The following is a 17,611-nucleotide window of genomic DNA, read 5'->3' on the forward strand; positions in this document are numbered from 1 at the left end:
CAGTGTGTGGTGGTAGAGGGTTACTTTTCAGATTGCAGGCCTGTGACCAGTGGTGTGCTACAAGAATTGGTGCTGGATCCATTGCTTTTTATAATTTATAGAAATGATTTGGATGGACCTTGATCAGATGGGCCAATGGGCTGAAGAGTTGCAGATGGAGTTTATTAGATAAATGCGATGTATTGCATTTTGGTAGAGCAAACCAGGGCAGCACTTGTACAGTTAACGGTAAGGCCCTGGGGAGAGTTGTCAAACAAAGAGACCGAGGGGTGCAGATGCATAGTTCCTTGAAAGTGGAGCTGCAGGTAGAGAGTGGTGAAGAAGGCATTTGGCATGTTTGCCTTCATTGGTTATAATATTGAGGACTGGAGTTGAGATGTCACTTTACAGCTGTATAGGACAGAGGTGGGGAACCTTTTCATGTTGGAAGGCTGCATTTTGTAATCAAAAAGGCCGCATCCAAGAAACTTCAATGATATATTCTTCAAAATTCACATTATTTTGTAAAAATCTAACTACTATGTACTAATTAAAAAAAGAAAAAAAAGTTAATTCTAAAGTTAACTAACCTTCTAATTACTTTGTTGTGACTGCTTTTTGTAGGAAGGTATTTGAATATTTGGTTTCAGCATGGAGGTCTGCAGTTTTAGCTGATCCTCTAGATGGGTAGCCGTCATTTGTGACCTTAAGAGTGTCTTGATTTTGGTTAAGTAGGAGAACGTAGATTTGCAGCAATAAGAGGATGAAAAGCAAGAAAGCATTTTTCGTGCATGTTGCCGAAAGCATGGGTATTCTATTACATTTTTCCATATTTCGATCGGATCTTTCTTAAGCGTCAAATAAGGACTTTAAAATGTCATCTTCTGAGAGCTCAATCAATTCCATCTGTAGTTCTTTAGGAGCCTTGGAGACATCAACTAGGTGAGGTTGAAATGGTAATTTGAGTGTGATGTCATGATTCTCAAAGTCAGAGAACCTTTCATTGTATTCTCCAATTAATAAGTCTATAACAGTTGCGTATTCTTCAAATGATTCTCAAGAATCCTCCTGTTCATCAATGACCTTTGCTAACTGGGAAAATGTTCATCCGAAATTTCCTTTTGAAGAGGAGTTTTGAAAAAAAGATAGCTTTTTTCGAAATGCTTGGATTTTTTTTGCCACATATCGTATATAGACCTAGTTTTACTTTGCAAAGAAATATTCAAGTCATTTTGCTTTGACATGATATCATACAGAAATGCAGCGGTAGTGGCGCCAGTCAGGCAGGGAAGATAACGTACATTCCAGAGTCGCATTAGAACTAAATCATAAGCATAGCAAATGTCGAAATAGCCCTTATGACTTACCAATTGTTTTAATTGTGGCGGCCAGTCTGTGAGGATTATTTCATTGAATTTTCTTTTACTCTCCGGTATTTTAAATACATTCATTTTAAGATTAAAATAAAAATAATAAAGGACGAAATAAAAAATAAAAGATTTGTTCTGCAAAATTTGGATTCATTCAAAAGGCCACACACAATGGCCTAGAAGGCCGCAGGTTCCCCACCCCTGGTATGGGACAATAGTAAGGCCACTTTTGGAGTACTGCATACGATTCTGGTCACCCTTCTATAGAAAGGATGTTGTAAATCCTGAGAGGATGCAGATAAGATTTACAAGGATGTTGCTGGGATTGGAAAGTTTGAGTTCCAGGGGGAGGCTGAATAGACCGAGACTTTTTTCCCTCGAGCGTTGGAGGCTGAGGGGTGACTTTATATAGGTTTATAAAATTATGAGGGGCATGGAGAGGGTGAACACCCAAAGTCTTTTTCCTGAGGTGGGGGAGTCCAAATCTAGAGGGCATATATTTACGGTGAGAGGGGAAAGATTTAAAAAGGACCTGAGGGGTAACTTTTTAATGAAGAGGGTGGTGCGTGTATGGAATGAGCTGCCAGAGGAAGTGGGGAAGGCTGGTACATTTGTAACATTTAAAAGGCATCTGGATGGGTATATGAATAGGAAGGGTTGAGAGGAATATGGGCAAACTGCTGGAAAATGGCACTAGGTCAGATTGGGAAGATTGGTTGGCGTGGATGAGTTGGACCGAAGCGTTTGTTTCCATGCTGTAGGACTCTGAACCCAAATAAAAGGAATAATTACCAGTAAACCTGTGTCACACCTACATATTCAAACTAAACCTGATAGAAGAAGAACTGTTCAACATCTTTTAAAAGATATTCTTTTTACTTTGGAAGATCATAAAACCTTCAGTTATTAAATGAAGCTCTGATGCATAGTACAATTGATTTAATCAGATGTTACCTTCTGACTAAGACATTTTCCAGTGACATTCAAACTCTACTACACAGTACAATACAGGTTGACCTTTGTAATTAGGCAGTGTTGCGGCCAGGCCTTGCTGAACCACAGAACGTCATACACAATCTTAAAGAGCACTGTGCAACATGTTCATCACTGTCTGCATTTTATCATTAAATTCAATAGAACTTTCTTCCTGTAATTCATATTTTGAAACAACAAATGAACCTGAATAGAAAATCTGGAAAGGGATGATGTTCCATAAGCACCAATGGCACGAAAGGCATTTATTTCTGTGTGAGGTTGAAGCATTTTTTTAATGCCTCCTGCACAGCCTTGCTATGAGCAACAAGATAAACCTTTTTACCAAAGGGTCCAATACATTTTATCTGAATTATTCCAGACAGAAAAGAAAATATGCTATAAAATAAATGTGAGTGCAGACTGGACATGTACATGACATGATCCTGACACCCAAATGCCACTTTATAAAGTCTAAAACTAGGACTGGAACTGTAATGTGGATATTGGATCACAGAGTGGTGGATTAGGAAGGTACAGCCTGTATTGACTTCAGACAAACTAATAACTATAAGTAATTAGTACATTTAAAAACAAAATTACAAGACTCCAAAAGATAGATTACAATAGAAATGATCAAAATAATAGATGTCACTACTTTCAAAAAGAAATTTGAGTAAGCACAACGCAAGTCAAAATATTTATTTTATAATGCTTCTTAGTGTTGTTTGAATCCAAAGAATAACCTTTTTACAAGAAATATTAATGCAAATCAATGTGTGAATTAACTGCAGAGCACATTATCTAATACTTTGTCCAGAAACAAAATAAATAACAACAACAGTAACAACCGACTGTGATAAAAATTATATATTTTGTGTTTGGATTAAGAAAAAAATAGGAAAGTTAGCAGAAATATAAATACTTCAATACAAATATCTAATGTTACAAATCTGAGAACTTTAATGTTACCAAAAATGAATACACCATCATTGTTGGTATTGTGTTTAATAAAGTGATGGGTCCAACGACTTGTCTGTTGTTTGTCAATTTCATAAAGTTTTCATGCAAAATCATTGAACAGAAACATGAACTCTGTTCCTCTCATCACTGATGTTGTCAGACCTGCTGAATATTTCCAACAGTTTTTATCTTTATTTCAGATGGGCCTCTGACTGTTATTGACAAATGTCTCATTTTCCCAAAACTAATGGTTTGCTTGGGTAAGTGGACAGTGGGAAAGAAAGGAAAAGCAAGCATGGAGGTAATAATCTGGTGCTCCAAGTTCTGATAGCTATCAATTCTCTTGGGTCAAATTCATGTGTCGACATTAGATGAGAACAGATTAACCTCAATTATAGCTGCCCAATACATCAGGGACACAAGATGTTCAGGTTGATACATGTAAAGTTTTTAGATGGTGGGGCATTACAACATTCCTGAGATTCACACAACATGAAGCATAATCAGGCAAGGAAAGAGCAAAGTTGGATAATTGGTGGAAGAAATGTAATTGGTACAGAATAATTTAATTGCAAAAAAAAACTTGGCAAATTTGAGAAATTGAGATGCGTAAAACTAATTTACTGTTAAATGTGTTTGTTGGTATTGTATTCCACCAAAGTCTGATGCAAAATTGCTTTCCTTGATTTGATTAATGAGACAATCATTTGATATTAAGTGACGTGTCCAAGTCAATACAGGAAGTTATTCTAATTAAATTCATTATCAGGTTTTATTCACTTCAGGTCAATAAAGAACAGTGTAACTGCAGGGAGGTTGGAGACGGAGGACAGTGTAACTGTAGGGAGGTTGGAGACGGAGGACAGTGTAACTGCAGGGAGATTGGAGACGGAGGACAGTGTAACTGCAGGGAGGTTGGAGACGGAGGGCAGTGTATCTATAGGGAGGTTGGAGACGGAGGACAGTGTAACTGCAGGGAGGTTGGAGACGGAGGACAGTGTAACTGTAGGGAGGTTGGAGACGGAGGGCAGTGTAACTGTAGGGTGGTTGGAGACGGAGGGCAGTGTATCTGTAGGGAGGTTGGAGACGGAGGACAGTGTAACTGCAGGGAGGTTGGAGACGGAGGACAGTGTAACTGCAGGGAGGTTGGAGACGGAGGACAGTGTAACTGTAGGGAGGTTGGAGACGGAGGACAGTGTAACTGTAGGGAGGTTGGAGACGGAGGGCAGTGTATCTGTAGGGAGGTTGGAGACGGAGGACAGTGTAACTGTAGGGTGGTTGGAGACGGAAGACAGTGTAACTGCAGGGAGGTTGGAGACGGAGGACAGTGTAACTGTACGGAGGTTGGAGACGGAGGACAGTGTAACTAGGGAGGTTGGAGACGGAGGACAGTGTAACTGTAGGGAGGTTGGAGACGGAGGACAGTGTAACTGCAGGGAGGTTGGAGGTGGAGGACAGTGTAACTGCAGGGAGGTTGGAGACGGAGGACAGTGTGAAGAAATGTGAAGTCATTCACTTTAGTAGGAAGAATAAAAACATTTTTTAAACATTAATGATCTAATAAATGTAGATGTTCAGAGGGATTTAGGTGTTCATGTACATAATAAGTGCAGCATGCACCAAGGACATATTGACTTTTATTGCAAGTGAGTCATAATATACAGGTAAGGATGTCTTATTGCAGTAGTACAGAATTTGGAAAGACCATAAATGAATTTGATATCCTTACCCAAGAGTAAGATATGATTGCCCTATAAGTGAGTCAATGGAGTTTCATCAGATTGACTTCTGGGAATAACAGTGTTGTCATGTGAGGAGAGAGCGAATACAGCGATTCGACATTCTCTGGAGCTAAGAATAATTTGAAGTGATCTCTCTGAAACAAAAAATATTCTGAATAAACTTGGCACCCTAGCATCTGCTATGTCATTTATCTGGCTGCAAAGTCTAGTATTAGGGGTTATAGTTTCAGGATAAGGATCATGGAGAATAACTGCCTTCATCAAGGGGTTAGGAATTTTTGTAATTTTGTCTATCAGAAAAAAGATGCTTAGTTGTTGAGTTTATTTAGTGCTGAGACTGAGATAGTTTGCACTCAAGAGATATGTGAAAGAGCTGGTGGGTTGAAGCTTGACCATGATCTTCCCTAATGACAAAATAGCTTTGAGTGGCCATTTAGCCATCTCTTGTTATTATTTCTTAAGGTTTTAACAAGGGATTCACTCTATCTTTTCACGACAAGTAATACTTTTATAAAAATGCAAGATTCTTTCTGAAAGGTGTACAAAGTGCTTGAAAAACTCACAAACTAATTAGATAAATACAAAATAGTAACAATTATAAACAAATATGGTCAAACATTTTAAGAAAATGAATAAGCATCACAGAAACAATATAGATAGTTCTAGTTAAGATAAAAACTCTAAATTTTACACACAACTTTTATGATTATTGAAGTATACTACATTATATCTGTTCTCTAGAAATACAGGTCTACCTACAGCTTTGAATGGAAAATACAAGCAATTTCCAAAATAATATCTCATATGACTGTAATCTATATAATCGTGATTTGTTCACACTGATTGCAAAATTTGAGTCTTCAAAAGACTAGCAGTTCTGCAATATAAAATCTGAGATATTATTACAAGCAGTTATAAGAGCCTATCCAGAGGCAATTCAACAATGTATGAGAGAAGTGAAGGAATTATGCTTGCCAATTTTACATGGTATGTTTTTTTAAAAGACGTATTTTGTTCCACATAGAACATATAATAAAGCTTTGCTACAGTATTTGCAAACATCTAATCCACTGAGTTTCAAGACCACATGAATAGGAGTCCTTGCTTGAACTTTGAAACAAAACCTAAAATATTTGCAGTTTGAAACATAATTACTTGCATGACTATGTTGCATCTTCTAGAAAGACTAATCAAAACAAAACATTCAGCACAATTAACATGTTTTGTACTGTACAAATATCACATGTTATATTAAAAAGGTTTTTCTTGGTCAGGTTGAGTTTCTTCATGAACTTTTCAATTGATACAAAATTCCACTGGCTTAAACAGCAGAAAAAAATACTTCTGTGGTGTATTGTCTCACTGCCTCTTTCTTCTCCAAGATTTGCTAAAGATAGCCATTCAACACTTTACTCAAAACGTAAGCCTGTCCATTGCAGCCATTCTTTTGCTGAACATGCTGATGTGGTAGCAATACAGTGTCCTTGACTGCAGTATGGAAAGTTTTGTTTTGTTCTCAAAAGTGAGGATAGATTCTTTCCCTTCTTGCTCAGTTTTTAAAAAATCTCTTCTGATGGAAAAGAATGAATCATAAGTTTGATTTTTAAATAAAACATTAAAAAAACTACCTAGTTTTGTTCAGAGAGTAACAAGAGATCCATACTGCTAGGAGATGACTTCATGGGTGTCAGCATTTGGTTTCTGGCTCACTTGAACTGGTGGTAGCGGCTTACTGTAAAAATCTGTCGAGTAAGTTAAAAAGAAAATGTAACAGATTAATGCAAGGGTTAATAGCATTTCCTTAATGGCACCAACCAACAAAAGTGTAAACCAAATGTAAAGCCTTAATTCTCAACACAACCTCGAGTTTTTAATAGTAATTAGTGCATACACAAATCAACTCATGTTAGGAAGCAATCTTCACATATTTGGGCTTAAATAATAACCATAATATATTAGTCTGGACAATACTTGGACAGTTCTTTGTATTTATTTGTAGCGTATGTATCTTATTTATTTCCTAAAACCTCATGGCAGAAATTAATTGTTTTCTACAGAAAGTGTAGTGATTATTTTATAAGTTCATACTACTTCTCATCAAATCTTTATGAGAAGATTTAATCATTTAAATTAAGTATCATTCATGATTTTTGTTCAAAACACTATAGGGGTCAGCGGTTAATTAGCTCATCAGAACCAATTGTCCCAACTGCCTTGTAGGATGAGTGGTAAATCAATCAGGATTCAGGAACTGTATAAGTGCATGTGTCTGACGTGACATATTTCAGAGTTGCTGCATCCCAATGGATTTTGCGACTCAATAAAAACTGGAACAAAAGAGAAAAAAGGTTTTATTTTCATCACAGCAGTGATCCACAATAAAGGATAACTATAAACACAACAGGATTGGTGATCTAAATTGTAAAGATGATCTATTAATACAGGAAACAACACTGGGTGGTTTAGTAATGCATTTGGATTTCATTTTTCTTTTTGCTCTGTTTTCTCCCCTCTCATGCATTGGGAATACATGTGGTAAGAAAACAGAGTTAACTTATCAAGTTCTGAAGAAAGATCACTGGGCTTGAAATATTACATCTGTTTTCTCTCCAGAGATGCTGTCAGAACGGTTGAGTTTGGCCAGCAATTTCTGTTCTGTATTTATTTCAGATCTCCAACATCCACTGTTCTCTATTTTATTTTAATGACATGGCACTGGTAATTTGTACCGAAAATCCTGTACATTACACTTGCTCTTCTGAAAACACTAAATCACTTGCTATAGGTATGTTTCAAGAGAGGACAATTGCTTTCTGGTACTGGGTCCACAAGGACAAATATTCACATGGAGCTTTGACCATGCATAGTAACACATTGCGAGAACATTACAGTTGAATCTAAATCTGCTACAATATAATGTGTGTGTACTTCCAGCAAGAGCCACTAGGTGGCAATCAGGCACCAGAATTCTTAGGGCCAGAAGATGCTTCCAGAGATGATAAAATGCTCTTAACAAGAAAATTGGCACTGAAGAATAGTCATCTCCTTCAATTTTGGGGAGACTAAATTAAGATTTTATGCTCACTTTACTATATTTGCACCATTTTCAGCTACAAGTATCAAATGGATGATCCTTTGGATCTTCAGCTTCCTCCCAAGGTCCCCACCATCACAAATGTCAGCCTTCAACCAGTTCAATTCACTCCAATTGATATTATGAAGGGGCTGAACCCACTAGATATTGCAAAGGCAATGGGCCCTGACAATATTTCAGCAAGTCTACTGAAAGTTTGTGCTCCAAAGCTACAACACTGTCCAAGCCCAGCTACAACACTGGCATCTGACTGACAATGTGGAAAATTGCCTAGGAATATCCAGCACACAAAACATTAGACAAATCCAACCCATAACCAAATATTGCCTATCAGTTGATGGGCATATGAAGTAGGAGCAAAAGTAGAACGTTCAGCCTTGTCAGCCTGCCTGATCATTTAATAAGATCATAGCTGAGCTGTTAGTGTTCCTCATTACATATTGCTGTCTCCTCTGATAACCTGTGATTCCCCATCAAACATTAATCTATTTACCTTTGCCTTAAAAATATTCAATGACGCTGTCCCCATTATCTTCTGAGGCAGATAGTTCCAAAGTCACAAAAACCTCAGAAGTATTCCCCTCATTTCTGTCCTAAAAGGGTGATCTCTAATTTTAACACAGTACTCTTAGCCTGGACTTAAACTCAAGAATAAACATTCTTTCATGTCACCTTAAAACCATCAAGGATACTATAAACTTCAATCAAATCATCCCTCACCCTTCTAAACTCCAGTGAAAACATGCCCAACCCAATTTTCCCTCATAATACAATCCACTCATTCCAAATATCAATCTAATAAAGTGCCTTCTAATCACCTCCAAGGTATTTACATTCTTTCTTAAATAAGGAAACCAAAAGTATACATAGTACTCAAGATGTAGTCTTATTAATGCTCTGTATAAAAGGTTATGCTTCAGTTACCTTCTGCTCATAATAAAGGACAGCATTCTATTAGTCTTGTACCTGCACGCTAAGTATTTGTGACTCGAGTACTAAAATACCTAGATATGTTCGCACCTCAGAGTTCCTCAGTTGTTTTGTTTAAATTATACTCTGCCTGTTTATTCTTCCCATCAAAATGAACAAGTTCACACTTTCCCTCATGTTATTCCATGTGCCAGATTTTTTTGCCCACTCACTTAAACTATCCCCATATTGGTCTGCACCCTGTTATGTCATCTTCATAACATACTTTCCTACCCATCTTTCTGTCATTCGATCTTCTCATCTAAATCATTTACACAAATCATAAAATGTTGCAAACCCAGCACAGGCTGTGGCAGTATTCTGTTTGTCACATCTTACCAATCTAAAAAAGACCCATTTATGCATACTCTGTTTTCTGGTAGTCAGCCAATACTCTAGCTATGTTACTATGCTGCCCTATACACTACAAGCTCCTACACTACTTGATAAATATTTGTATGGATACTGTCAAATATGTGTTTAAGAAATTCAAATAAATAAGATTATACACAATTATTCGTTCACAAAATCAAGTTGACACTTTCCAATTACTTTAATTTCTTCCAAGTGCCCAGCAAAAACAAAACCTTAATGATTGATTAATACCATCCTCATGACAGATATCAAGCTGACAAGCTTACAGTATGCGGTTTTTCTGGCTTCTTGCATAGAGGTATCATACTTGTTACTTTCCAGTCGGATGAAACCTTTCCTGAATCTAATTAATTTTAGAAAATTAACAGCAATGCATCTCCTACCTCATTAGCTACCTTTAAGACCCTAGGTTGTAGTCCATTGGGAAGTGGGGATTTATCAACCCACAGTTCCAACTGCTCAGTTCTTCCTCATGATTATAAATTCCCCATGTTTTCTCTTCATTCAGCCTCCTGATTTAAATATATTACTAGGATATTTTCTCTATCTTTATATCAATATCTTCACTCTGATGTGCACTGGGATTTTAAAGTATCAATATTACTTGGAAATTGGATTGAAAACTGGTTGGCAGATAGGAAACAAAGAAAAATAATAAATAGGTCTTTTGTCCAGTGACAGGCATGACCAGTGGCTAAGTGGTGTACTACAGGTCAGTGCTTGCACCCCAGCTATTCATAATATATATATATATGATTTAGATGAGGACACAACATATCATATCTTAACATTTGCAGATGACACAAAGCTGTGTGGAAAGGTACACTATGAGTAGATGCAGAGAAGCTTCTGCATGTTTTGGCCTTGTGGCTAAATGCATGGCAGATGCAGTAAAACTGTGGATAAGTACGAGGTTGTACACTTTGGTAGCTCGCTATTATCTGAATGATGACAGATTTGGAAAATGGGAAGTGCAACACTAAAAGTAAGTATGTAGGCACAGCAGGCAATGAAGGCAAATGGTATGTTGGCCTTCATAGCAAGAGGAATCGAGAGGAGCAGGGATGTCTTGCTGCAAAGGTACAGGGTGTCAGTAAGACCACACCCAGATTACTCTGTGCAGCTTCGATCTCCTTATCTGAGGAAGGGTGTTCTGATTATGGAGGGAGTACAATGAAGGTTTACAAGAATTGGCTTGGTCATATAAGACAGAGGATAGTTGTGGAGAGGAGTTTATTAATATGTCTAGTTGTATTCACCAATAATCAGTGCTGGGACTGCTTTTGTTTATATAGTGTAGGTCATAGAGTGATACAGCACAGAAACAGACCATTCGGTCCAACTCTTCCATGCCAACCAGACAATTTCAATCTGACCTAGCCCCATTTGCCAGCATTTGGCCCATATCCCTCTAACCCCTTTGTATTCTTATACCCATCCAGATGTCTTTTAAATGTTGTAATTGTACCTGTCTCCACCACTTCCTCTGGCAGATCCTACCATACATGTACCACCCTCTCTGTGAAAAAGTTACCCCTTAGGTCCTTTTTTAATCTTTCCTCTTTCACCTACTTGTTGTTAAATCAATTTTTGTGTCTGACAGCTGGCCACCACGAAGGACTGATCCATTAAAGAGCAGGAAATCCAGTGGTTTAAACTGCACATTGTTGCTGCTTATCATGATCCAAGCTGGGATTGTGGAAAGGGACAACTGAAAAGGGAAAGCGATGGCCTAGTGGTATTATCACTGGACTGTTGACCCAGATAACGTTTTGGAGACTTGGGTTTGAATCTCACTATGGATGATGGTAGAATTTGAATTCAATAGAATGTCGAGAATTAAAGAGTATAATGATAACCATTTAATGACGACCATTGTCGATTAGTGGAAAAACCCATCTGGTTCACTAATGTCCTTTAGGGAAGGAAACTGCTTTCCTTACCCGGTCTGGCCTACATGTGACTCCATGCCCACAGCAATGTGGTTGACTCATAACTGCCTTCTGGGCAATAAATGCTGGCCTAGCCAATGATGCCTTCATTCCATGAATGAATAATAAAAAAAAGGTAGGTGGTCTCAAAGGGGAACAATTCAATCAGACTCCCACTCCACATCTAGTGCCTTCCCCAATGATTTAACATTTCATCTAGTCTTGAAGTCTTCACTACTTGGCTGTTTGTTGCATTGCAGGTTGTCTGATTAGTAAGTTTGCAGACAAGGCAAAAATTGGTGGACTTGTGAGGAACATTGTCAAATGATACAGCAGGATATAGATCAATTGGAAAATTGGGCAAAGAAATGGGAGAGGAGTTTAATCTGGGCAAAAGTTTTGGGAGATCAAATACAAGAGGAGCATCGTTATCCAGAAGGATCTTGGGGTATAAGCCCACAGCTCCCTGAAAGTGGTAACACAAGTGAATAAGGTGATAAAGAAGGCGTATGGCATTCATCGGTCGAGACATTAAGTATAAAAGTTGACAAATCATTTTGCAGCTGTATAAAGTTAGGTCACATTTGGAGTATGTTGTGGCAATCTGGTCACCAACTATAGGGAAGATGTGAAGGCTTTGGAGAGCATGCAAAAAGAGGTTTACCAGGTTTCCGTGGATCCCGTGGACTCTCACCTTTGCTATCTTGTTTCATGTGAGACCTTATCAAAAACCTAACTGAAGTCCAAGTAGACACATTGCTCTCATCTACATATTTGGTCACCTCTGAAAAATTCATTCAAGTTGATGAGACATGACCTCCCCTGAACAAAACGATGCTGACTGTTCCATTATTATCTCTGCCCTGTCAATGCATATAAATACTGTCCCACAGAAAGCAGTGAAGCCAAAACACTAAATATTTTCAACAAGGAGATTGATCTATTCAGCCCTAAAAAATAGATCTAAGGGTATGGGGAGAAAGCAGGAACAAGGCATTGAATTGGGTGATCAGCCAATGATTATACTGATAGTGGATCAGGCTTGATGGGCTAAGTAACTTATTCCTCCTCCTGTATTCTACGTTCCTATGGAAACATGCAGGTAATTTAAATATGTCTCTCTATAACACAGCCAGCTCATCATCTCTTCTGAGTTTGATTTTGATGTGCCACAATGGCCATGCTGCAGACCTGAACGATAATTATTAAAGACAAAAAAACCCTGCAAATACTGGAATCCAAAGTAGACAGGGAGGAGGCTGGAATAACACAACAAGTCAGGCAGCATCAGGAGGTGCAGAGGTTGATGTTTCAGGTGTAAACCTTTCTCAGTCCTGAGGAAGGGTTACACCTGAAATGTTGACTTCTGTACCTCCTTAAGCTGCCTGGCCTGATAATTATTAAAGACATTATAATAGGACAGTTAAATAAGTTCAAAGTAATTCGGCAGAGCCAACATGATTTTCTCAATGTTTAACTAATTTATCGGAGTTCTCTAAAGAAATTAGTTGAGCGTACAAAAGGATGTAGAGCTTGCAAATGGAGTACAATGTGGAAAGGGTGAAATTATCAATTTTGGCAGAAAGAATAAAATGCATATGATCTAAAGGATGAGAAATTGCAGAGCTCAGAGATACAGAGAATTGTGCATGAATTACATAAGGTTAGTTTACAGTTCCAGAAACTAATAGAACGTTATGTTTTATTTCGAGGGTAATTGAATGCAAGACGAGGGAGGGTATGCTTCAGTTATACAAGGTGTTGGTGAGACTACATCCTAGAATACTGAGTACAGAACTGGTCATCATACTTAGGAGAAGATGTTAATGTATTGAAAGCAATTCAGCAATTCAACCTGGAAGATATGCATTGCATTACAAAGCAAGGCTAGACAGGCTAGTCCTGTATCCTCCAGAGAGTAAAAGGTGACTTAATTGAACCATGTAAGATCCTGATGGGACTTGACCAAGTGGATGTCCTCTTAACATAGAACAGTACAGCACAGAACAGGCTTTTCAGCCCTCAACGTTGTGCCAGTTTTTTTATTCTATTCTAAGGTAAGACTAACCTACATACCCTTCATTGTACTAACTTCCATGTACCCATGCATGAGTCGCTTAAATGCTCCAACGTATCTGACACTATTACCACCACTGGCAGGGCATTTGACACACACTACTATGTAAAGAACCTATCTCCGACATCTCCCTTAAACCTTCCTCCAATCACCTTAAAATTATGTCCCTTCATGACAGACATTTCCGCCATGGGAAAATGTTTCTGCCTATCCACTCTATCTATACCTCTCAACATCTTGCACACCTCTATCAAGTCACCTCTCAACCTTCTTCGCTCCAATGAGAAAAGAGCTAGCCCTCTCAACCTTCCTTCATAAGGCATGCCCTCCAGTCCAGGCACCATCCTGGTAAATCTCCTCTGCACCCTCTCTAAAAGCTTCCATATCTTTCCTATAATGAGGTGACCAGAACTGAATACAATATTCCAAAAATGGTCTACCCAGGGCTCTATAGAACTGCAGCATAACTTTGCAGCTCTTAAACTCAATCCCCATGCTGATGAAAGCCACGCACATATGCCTTCTTAACAACCTGATCAACTTGGGTGGCAACTTTGAGGGATGGATGGACATGGACCCCAAGAACCCTCTGTTCCTCCACACTGCTAAGGACCCTGCCTTTAATCCTATATTTTGTATTCGAATTTGACCTTCCAAAATGAATGACTTCACACTTTTACAGGTTGAACTCCATCTGCCACTTATCAGCCCAGTTCTGCATTCTGTCAATGTCCCGTTGCAACCTACAACAGCGCTCCACACTATCCACAACTCCACTAACCTTTGTGTCATCGGCAAACATATAACCCACCCTTCCACTTCCTCATCCAAGTCATTTATAAAATTCACAAAGAGCAGAGATCCCTGTGGAACACCACTGGTCACCGAGCTCCAGGCTGAATACTTTCCATCTACCACCACCTTCTGTCTTCTATAGGCCAGCCAATTGTGTATCCAGATGGCCAAATTTCTCTGTATCCCATGCCTCCTTACTTTCTGAATGAGCCTACCATGGGGAACCTTATCAAACGCCTTGCTAAAATCCATGTGCACCACATCCACTGCTCTATCTTCATCAATGTGTTTTGTCACATCCTCAAAGAATTCAGGAAGGTTTGTGAGGCATAACCTGCCCCTCACAAAGCCTTGCTGACAATCTGTAATCAAGCTCTGTTTTTCCAAGTAACCATAAATCCTGTCTCTCAGAATCCTCTCTAATACTTTGCCCACCACTGACGTAAGACTGACTGATCTGTAATTCCCAGGGTTATCCCTATTCCTTTTTTTGAACAAGGGAATAACATTTGCCACACTCCAATCATCTGGCACTACTCCAGAGGACAGTGGGGATGCAAAGGTCATCGCCAAAGGCGCAGCAATCTCTTCCCTCGCTTCTTGGCATAACTTAGGGTATATCCCATCTAGGCCAGGGGATTTACCTATCCTTATGTTTTTCAAAATTTCTAGCACATCTTCCTTCCTAACATCAACTTGTTCTAGCATATCAGTCTGTTTCAAGCTATCCTCAGAAATGTCAAGGTCAATCTTAGTAGTGAATACTGAAACAAAGTATTCATTAAGGACCTCCCCGATTTCCTGTGACTCCAGACACAAGTTCTCCCAACAATCCTGGATCTGTCCTACCCTCACTCTGGCCATCCTCTTGTCCTCACATAAGTGTACAATGCCTTAGGATTTTGCTTAAACCTGCCCATTAAAGTTTTCTCATACTCCCTTCTAGCTCTCCTAAGTCCATTCTTCAGTTGCTTCCTGGCTACCTTGTAACCCTCTAAAGCCCTGTCTGATCCTTGCCTCCTCAACCTTAAGTAAGCTTCCTTCTTCTTCTTGACTAGATGTTCCTTGTCACCAGTGGTTCTTTCAACCTACCATCCCTTCCTTACCTTAGTGGGACAAATCTGTCCAGCACTATTAGCAAGTGACTCCTAAACAACCTCCACATTTCTGTCATGCATTTCCCTGAGAACATCTGCTCCCAATTTAGGCAGAGGTCTGATACCTGGCATGGTTTATCATCAAGCACTAAATCCAATATGGCCTCCCCTTTAGTTGGCTATCTATATATTGCATCAGGAACGCTTCCTGGAAACACCTGACAAAAACTGCTCCATCCAACTATTTGAACAAAGTAGGTTACAATCAATATTAGGAAAGTTAAAGATTAGAGTGGTGCTGGAAAAGCACAGCAGGTCAGGCAGCATCTGAGGAGCAGGAAAATCGTGTTTCGGGCAAAAGCCCTTCATCAGGAATAGAGGCAGGGTGCCTGCAGAGTGGAGAGATAAATGAGAGGGGGGGTGGGGGTGAGGAGAAAGTAGCATAGAGTACAATAGGAGAATGGGGGTGGGGATGGAGGTGAAAGGTCAGAGAGGAGGGTGGAGTGGATAGGAAGATAGGCAGGTAGGACAGGTCATGAGGGCGATGCTGAGCTGAAAGGTTGGAGCTAGGGTAAGGTGGGGGGGGAAATGAGGAACCTGTTGAAGTCCACACTGATGCCCTGGGGTTGAAGTGTTCCGAGGCAGAAGATGAGGCGTTCTTCCTCCAGGCGTCGGTGATGAGAGAGCAGTGGTGGAGGAGACCCAGGACCTCCATGTCCTCAGCAGAGTGGGAGGGAGAGTTGAAATGTTGGGCCACAGGGCGGTGTGGTTGATTGGTACGGGTGTCCTGCAGCTGTTCCCTAAAGAGCTCTGCGAGGAGGCGTCCAGTCTCCCCAATGTAGAGGAGACCGCATCGGGAGCAATGGATACAATAAATGATATTGGTGGATGTGCAGGTAAAACTTTGATGGATGTGGAAGGCTCCTTTGGGACCTTGGATGGAGGTGAGGGAGGTGGTGTGGGCACAGGTTTTGCAATTCCTGCAGTGGCAGGGGAGGATGCCAGGAAAGGAGGGTGAGTTGTTGGGGGGGGTGTGGACCTGACCAGGTAGTCATGGAGGGAACAGCCTTTGCGGAAAGCGGAAATGGGTAGGGAGGAAAATAAATCCTTGGTGGTGTGGTCCGTTTGGAGGTGACGGAAATGTCTTCGGATGATGTGTTTGATGCGAAGGTTGGTAGGGTGGAAGGTGAGCACCGGGAGGTTCTGTCCTTGTTACGGTTGGAGGGGTGGGGTTTGAGGGCGGAGGGGCAGGATGTGGATGAGATGCATTGGAGGGCATCTTTAACCACGTGGGAAGGGAAATTGCGGTCTCTAAAGAAGGCGGCCATCTGGTGTGTTCTGTGATGAAACTGGTCCTTCTGGGAGTAGATACAGCGGAGGCGGAGGAATTGGGAATATGGGATAGCATTTTTGCAGGAGGTATAGGGGAATAGGTGTAATCCAGGTAGCTGGGTGTCGGTGGGTTTGTAAAAAATGTTAGTGTCAAGTCGGTTGTCATTAATGGAGATGGAGAGGTGCAGGAAGGGGAGGGAGGTGTCAGAGATGATCCAGATGAATTTAAGGTCAGGGTGAAATGTGTTGGTGAAGTTGATGAATTGCTCAACCTCTTCCCGGGAGCACGAGGTGGCGCCGATGCAGTCATCAATGTAGCGGAGGAAGAGTTGGGGAGTGGTGCCGGTGTAACTACGGAAGATGGACAATTCTACATAGCCAACAAAGAGACAGGCATAGCTGGGGCCCATACGGGTGCCCATGGCTCCTCCTTTGGTCTGGAGGAAGTGGGAGGATTCGAAGGAGAAATTGTTAAGGGTGAGGACCAGTTCAGCCAAGTGAATGAGAATGTCAGTGGAAGGGTACTCTGGGGGACGTCGGGAGAGGAAGAAACGGAGAGCTTGGGGCCCTGGTCATGGCGGATGGAGGTGTAGAGGGATTGGATATCCATGGTGAAGATGAGGCGTTGGGGGCCGGGGAAACGGAAGTCTTGGAGGAGGTGGAGGGCGTGGGTGGTGTCTCGAACATATGTGGGGAGTTCCTGGACTAGGGGGGAATAGGACAGTGTCAAGGTAGGTGGAGATGAGTTCGGTGGGCAGGAGCATGCTGCCGACAATGGGTCGGCCAGGGTGGTCAGGCTTGTGGATCTTGGGAAGGAGGTAGAATCGGGTGGTGCGGGGTTCCCAGACTATGAGGTTGGAAGCTGTGGGTGGGAGATTTCCTGAGGTAATGAGGTTGTGTACGGTCTGGGAGATG

General features: G+C 40.5%; 1 protein-coding gene across 6 annotated transcripts in view; it reads right to left on the minus strand.

Annotated features, from left to right (window-relative positions):
* Window positions 1–3,008: 3,008 nt before the first annotated feature.
* The window catches only part of arl13b (ARF like GTPase 13B), a 132,969-nt gene continuing 118,366 nt past the window's right edge, over window positions 3,009–17,611 (minus strand). For 4 of the 6 annotated variants that reach the window (XM_043700789.2, XM_043700787.2, XM_087992860.1 and 1 more), the window contains one exon: window positions 3,009–6,768. In XM_043700789.2, the coding sequence (XP_043556724.2) occupies window positions 6,692–6,768 (77 nt within the window). In that variant the 3' untranslated portion in view covers window positions 3,009–6,691. The remainder of the gene's footprint in view (window positions 6,769–17,611) is intronic. The other 2 variants (XM_087992861.1, XM_043700788.2) reach the window with 1 other exon arrangement.

The sequence above is a fragment of the Chiloscyllium plagiosum genome, unplaced genomic scaffold (genome assembly GCF_037043375.1).
Source record: "Chiloscyllium plagiosum isolate Xiang-an unplaced genomic scaffold, Cpla_swu_hap1 HiC_scaffold_12, whole genome shotgun sequence".
In the NCBI taxonomy this organism is placed as follows: domain Eukaryota; kingdom Metazoa; phylum Chordata; class Chondrichthyes; order Orectolobiformes; family Hemiscylliidae; genus Chiloscyllium; species Chiloscyllium plagiosum.